Consider the following 6,320-nt stretch of genomic DNA (forward strand, 5'->3'; position numbering starts at 1 on the left):
GCATATTATTTAGTTACTAGCTGAGACCCGGCCATTGAGATTGCGTTTTCTATAATAGATAATAGATTGCAATAAATTCCTAAATGTGCAAGGTACCAGTTGTGCCAGCAGATGGAGCCAAGTAAGCCGTTTCATAATTCATACTCACTGTGTGGCCAGTTATTGCTCCTGTAAATGGGAAGATATTCTTAATATTTAGGCTACTTTGCAACTGAAATGTTCTCAACACGTGACACATGCATACTACTTAGTTTAATGTTTTAAAAAAATATATGGCTTTTTGTATTCCTAAGCCCCCACTCAGAGGGATTCCTACTTCAGCTGTGGTTACTATACTTCAAGTTGTGCCACCACGATGCGCAGTTTATCCATCAACACTGAAAAATAACAAAAGCACATGACATTTAAGTTACAACCATAATGATGAGCGGTTGAGCTTATGGTTAAATAGCTTAAGTGAAGACGAAGCACAATTTGCTGCCCCCTAAACAATGAAGCAGACTTTGAAAAGAAGGGAAAGTCAAAAGATGTATACATTAAAAAACACAGTTATGGATACCTCCAGCTGATGGCCTGTGAAAGCTCTCGTAGGCTCGACACGCAATGATCAGGTCCCCCAGAGCTTTAGGACAGTCCTCAGGAAGCTTAAAGTATTCCTCTTTGCCCACTCTTTGTAGAATTTCCTCTTTTGTCCATTTGACTTTAGTTACTGGATCTGAAAAAGATATTTCAAATCATTGCGTAGAATGTCCTAAAATATAGCTTGGCGAACAGAAGCTAACATCACTTTGTTTGGGAAGCTTGTAAAGTTAAACTGCTGTATAAAATGAAACAATATGAATCAATCACCTTCAAAAGGATATTGATAAGTTGCAATTTCCCACATCACAATGCCGAAGCTGAAAAACGACATAAATGAATAATTGTTTTGGTCTTATCATGAGATGACATTTTTGTTGCATAGTTTAAAGTGGTTATGTAGGCTGCTTGTATAAATCACTTTTGCATCAAAAATCTGATGCAATAAAATGATTAACAGTAGCCCGAGGGGATACTTAAACGTGTTGTATTAAACACGTAATGTGTTGTAATGACTAGACATCATTGAAATTCATACTTTTATTTGACCATTTTCAATGGAATTAATGTAAATCTAAAATTGTAATTAAACACGACAATGATGAGTGAACGTAACTGACCTGTAGATGTCACACTCTTGGCTGTAGGGGTAATCGATGCTGTTGAGCATTTGGGGAGACGAGTAGCACAGAGAACTAATCTCTTTGTCATTCCTGCCCCTTTTCAGTGAAGTCTCTGTTTGGGCAAGTTCAAAGCCTCCTAACTGGAAAAACAGAACTACATTAGGGTTTCACATGACCTCATTTTATATATAGCAGGGGTCCACAACATGTGGTGCACGGCCCAAAAACGGGCCTTGGACTGCCCAGTAACAGGCCACAGAAGGAAAAAGCCAATAACAAAAAGTATGCAACCAACTCTGCATGCGTTTTACAAATATCTGTATACTATTGGGCCAGCAAGTTTTGAATAAGTACAGGTGAAACTCGGAAAACTAGAATATCGTTCAAATGCGCATTTATTTCTGTAATTCAACTCAAAATGTGAAACTATTATATGCTATAGACTCATTACATGCCAAGTGACTTACAGTCAGGTCCGTAAATATTGGGACATCGACTCAATTTTTATGTTTTTGTCTCTATAAACCACCATAAAAATGTTAAATTAAAGTTAAACTGCAGATGTTTAGGCTCTTAACATCCAAATCTAATGAACGGTGTTGGAATTACAAGCACTTTTATGTGAGCCTCCCACTTTTCAAAAGACCAAAGTAGTGGGACAAAGTAGTAATTATGAATCAAACCGTTTTATTTTTCAATATTTGGTTGCAAATCCTTTGACGTCAATTACAGCCGGAAGTCTGGAAGGCATCGACGTCATTATACGCTGGGTATCATCCCTGGTGATGCTCTGCCAGGCCTCTACTGTATATGTCTTCAGTTCCTGCTTGTTCTTGGAACATTTTCCCTTCAGTTTGGTCTTCAGCAAGTGAAATGCTGCTCAGTTGTGAAACCCTAATGTAGTTCTGTTTTTCGTTGATGTAAACCAAAAGTCTTCACCGTGTTCCAAAGTGTTCTATGGGGTGCCACAAGGTTCAGTGCTCGGGCCAATTTTATTTATACTATACATTCTTCCATTAGGAAACATAATCCGAAATCACAATATAAATTTTCACTGTTATGCGGACGACACACAGCTGTATTTATCAATAAAACCAGGTCAGACAGATAAATTAGAAACACTTAGCTCCTGCGTAAAAGCCATTAAGACATGGATGACAGCAAATAACCTCCTTCTTAACCCGGACAAAACCGAGGTTATTATATTAGGCCCTCAAAAACTGAGAGAGTCTTTATCTCAACAGATCATCTCCCTGGATAATATTAGCATATCAACGAGCACAACAGTAAAAAACCTCAGAGTTCTGTTTGACCAAGACCTCTCTTTTAAAACACATATAAACCAGGCTTGTAAAATAGCATTCTTTCACCTGCGCAACATTGCTAAAATACGAAATATCCTAACTAAGAGCGATGCAGAAAAACGTATTCATGCATTTGTCTCTTCAAGGCTGGATTACTGCAACAGCCTGCTGGCAGCGTGCCCTAAAAGCTCCCTGAAAAGTCTTCAATTAGTTCAAAATGTTGCTGCTAGATTGTTAATGCGGACAAAGAGAAGAGAACACATTACACCTGTGCTAAAGTCTCTCCATTGGCTTCCTGTTGAGTTTAGAATAAAATTTAAAATCCTGCTCCTCACATTTAAATCCATAAAGGGTTTAGCTCCGCTTTATCTCCAAGACGCTGTCATTCCATATCAGCCAACCAGAAATTACTGTAGGAGGCAGAGCCTTTAGCTACCAAGCTCCGGTTTTGTGGAATAAACTCCCAGCCCACGTTAAAGAAGCAGACACAGTCCCTATATTTAAGACTGGGCTGAAAATGTACTTCTTCGAATTAGCTTATAATCAGGTCAGTTAGGTAAAGCTCTAACCCACAGCCTGAAGTAAAGCTGCCTTAGGAGAAACACTGCTGTGGGAAGTACGGTCCACTGAGTGCTATCCTCTTCTTCTGACTGCAGACTTTATCTTATCATGATACAATATTTAATTTATCTGTAGTCTGTTCATCACTATTCACATGGTGTCTCCTGTCCCACTCCCCCTCGGGAGTGCCCGTCTAGATCGAACAGAGGAACCTGGGTGAACGGAGGAACCTGCATTCTGGAATCTGAGGACTGGACAGTCTGTGATCTTGGCCCGTCTGCTGAGGGATCCTTCGGCCCTGGGTCTCTATAGCCTGTCCGTCCATGGGAATGGATCTCTCCTTCTGTGGTCTTCCCCAAGGTTTCTCTTTTCTCCTGCCGGGTTTTGAGTTTTTCCTTACCGTGCTGGAGAGTCTAAGGACGAGGGACACCCACGCCGCTCGTTGCTACCTCCTATTGGACATTATATTTGCCATTATATTTACCTGAACTTTTAATTGTCATATTTATTGCTCTGTTTTATTGCCTTGATGTTTGGTGCAGCCCTGTGAGGCGACTTCTGTTGTGATATTGGGCTATACAAAACCATTAAACTTGAAACTTGAAACTTGATTCATGTCAGGTGAATGACTTGGCCACTGCCAACATTTCACTTCTTTGCCTTAAAAAGCTCTTTGGTGGCTTTTGCAGAATGTTTTGGGTCTTTTTCCATTTGCACTGTGACGCGGCTGAATGTGAGCACATGATCTTGCCCTAAATACAATGGAACCCGTTCCATTGGCAGCCATATAAGCCCATGCCATGATGCTGCACCACCATGTTTCACTGATGAGGTAGGATGTTTTGAATCATGAGCAGATCCTTTATTTCACCCTATTTTTCTCTTCAAATCACTCTGGTACAAGTTGATCTTTGTCTCATCTGTCCTGGGATGTTGTTTCAGAACTGTAGAGGATGATTGTGGCTTACAGTCCATTTTCAAAATATTCTAATTTTATGAGATTTTTAATTTAGGTTTTTACAAGCTGAGCCATAAAAATCTAAATTATAACAAATAAAGGCCACACAAATCTCAATTTGCATGTAATGGGTCCATCATATACAGTTTCACAGCACTTTTTTTAAAATTGATTTTACCTCAATAATTGTACACCATTTTACTATAATAATAATAATACTGTATTGTACCTTGACTGTGTAGCTTTTATCCACTAGGAACTTGCAGCTGTGGATGCATCCATGGACCTTTGATCTGTTTTCAGTTTTATGTAGCCTAAAGAAGAAGAAGAAGAAGAAGAAGAAGAAGAAGAAGAAGAAGAAGAAGAAGAAGAAGAAGAAGAAGAAGAAGAAGAAGAAGAAGAAGACAACATCAGTGTAATACTTCAATTCAAGCAAAAATGTACTTTTTAAAGTGATGCCCATGCTCTCACCTGAAGAGGCCCTTGGCTATATCCAAACACATGTTGGCCTTTCTAATCCAGGACAGTTTACCGTTTTCGTTGTCCAACACCTCCCTAAGGCTGCCCTTCTCACAGTACTCCATGATGATCAGGTACTCTGGGTTTGGACCTGGCAAAAAATAACTACTTTTACACAGAGCGAGTTATAAACCTTATGGCTATACATTCAGGTTGCATATTATTTGATGAACAGTCTATGAAATGAAATACAAATCTACCTTAAAATCGATGTAAACAAAAAAAAATCACAACTAGTTTTTGCTTTTTTACCATCTTCATTCTTCACGCAGATGCCAAACATTCGGAGGATGTTCGGTGACTCAAAACGGCTCATGGTTTCAACTTCTCTGTCAAAAATTGAACGAATCTTGCTAAATTAGAGGGGAAAAAAACAGGAAGGCAATTACAAACCAAAAAAATAAATACATTTGTTGTGTAATATGTTTAAGACGGTGTAAGGACTATGGATGCAGGTCCGTGTATTTTTGCGTTCATTATATTTTGAATTTTTCCAAAATCTAGAATTGTGTTTTTTACATCATAGTCTTGTTATAATAGAAAAATAATTGTTTTTTTGTTTTTTTGTTTTTACTTGTATCAGACAAGAATTTCATAATTGACTATGCTGAATAGGAAAATACAATAATTAAGCTTTTATTAATTATGTTGAATAATTTTCTGTGCCAACTCAAATACCCGGAAGTGGAACTTGCTCACTCTCTCTCTCGCTCACTTGCTCATCAAAGTCTTTTGGCTAAAAGACAAACTCCTGACAGGCCGAGCCTTGAAAGTGGCACCACTTGGTTCCAGACAGGCAGACACAGAAGCGTAAAGCAACTGAGAAGTTACATTTAATAAAACGGATCCTATGTAAACTCTCAGCTGTGCTTCTAAATTGAGTACAGTCTCCTTGTAAGGAGAGGTACTAGACAAGGTTGTTCTCTATCGCCACTGATTTTAGAGCCATTGACTGATAAATTGCAGATATATGACCATGTTCTGATTGTGGTATCCAAACCAGATCTGTCTCTTGGCCTATGTGGACATTGTATTAGTTGTTCTTCATATTATGAAATACATATCAATAACTGAACAAATATTCAACCAGATATTATTATATGTTTTGTGGAAAAATATGAAGAATATTTAACTTAATTAAATCAAGAAGTGGAAATGTGTCATGTAAAAGTATTATGCTACTGTTTAACAAGGGTTAAATAACATATTGAACGGATGCAAATTTGGGTCAAGGTTTATTTTTCATTCTGACCTGAGACTGGTGTCTGTCTGGTCAATGAAACGTTTGATGGCCACGGAGAAGCCGTTGTACTCTCCTTTGTAAACCTCAGAGTTGGAGGTGACCAGGGGGCCAGAGGGCTTTGAAGGGTAATCATACTTCAGCTCCTCTGGCTTGATCATTCGGATCTTCTCATTTGTGGCACTGGGTTTGCTCACTGCACACAACAAACAAATAGTGTGAAATCTTTATGCACATACATATTGTTTCGTTGCACAATACTCACAAGTGTCCACCAAGTTGCTCACATTGATTTTCATCTCTTCAACGTCTCTCCGCGTGGCCTCCATATGTTCTTGCCTTTGCGTATACTCCAATAGTGCTAAGGAACCAGAAAGGCAGAATCCTCATTTTATACAGGCCCAGACACATGCAGTTTGTAGTCATGCAGAAATATAAAAGCATCTTATTGTTTTATAGGATGAATCAAAATCAGTTTTTCACTCAAATTATAAGACATAGACAGCGTTAGACAGTGTTAATGGCTTTTTTATGTG

At 38.5% G+C, this 6,320-nt stretch overlaps 1 protein-coding gene across 1 annotated transcript; it reads right to left on the bottom strand.

The window, feature by feature from the left end:
- Positions 1-71: 71 nt before the first annotated feature.
- Positions 72-6,113, bottom strand: LOC306971330 (mixed lineage kinase domain-like protein; the record flags this gene model as incomplete). The annotated part of the gene is made up of 9 exons (XM_079567570.1): positions 72-377; positions 560-715; positions 850-899; positions 1,200-1,342; positions 4,255-4,339; positions 4,497-4,635; positions 4,797-4,897; positions 5,797-5,980; positions 6,050-6,113. 9 exons carry the CDS (start codon positions 6,111-6,113, stop codon positions 331-333), a joined length of 969 nt encoding a protein of 322 aa, XP_079423696.1. The 3' UTR covers positions 72-330.
- Between the last annotated feature and the right edge of the window lie 207 nt (positions 6,114-6,320).

This window comes from Gobius niger (genome assembly GCF_951799975.1).
Source record: "Gobius niger genome assembly, chromosome: 12".
NCBI classification, from domain to species: domain Eukaryota; kingdom Metazoa; phylum Chordata; class Actinopteri; order Gobiiformes; family Gobiidae; genus Gobius; species Gobius niger.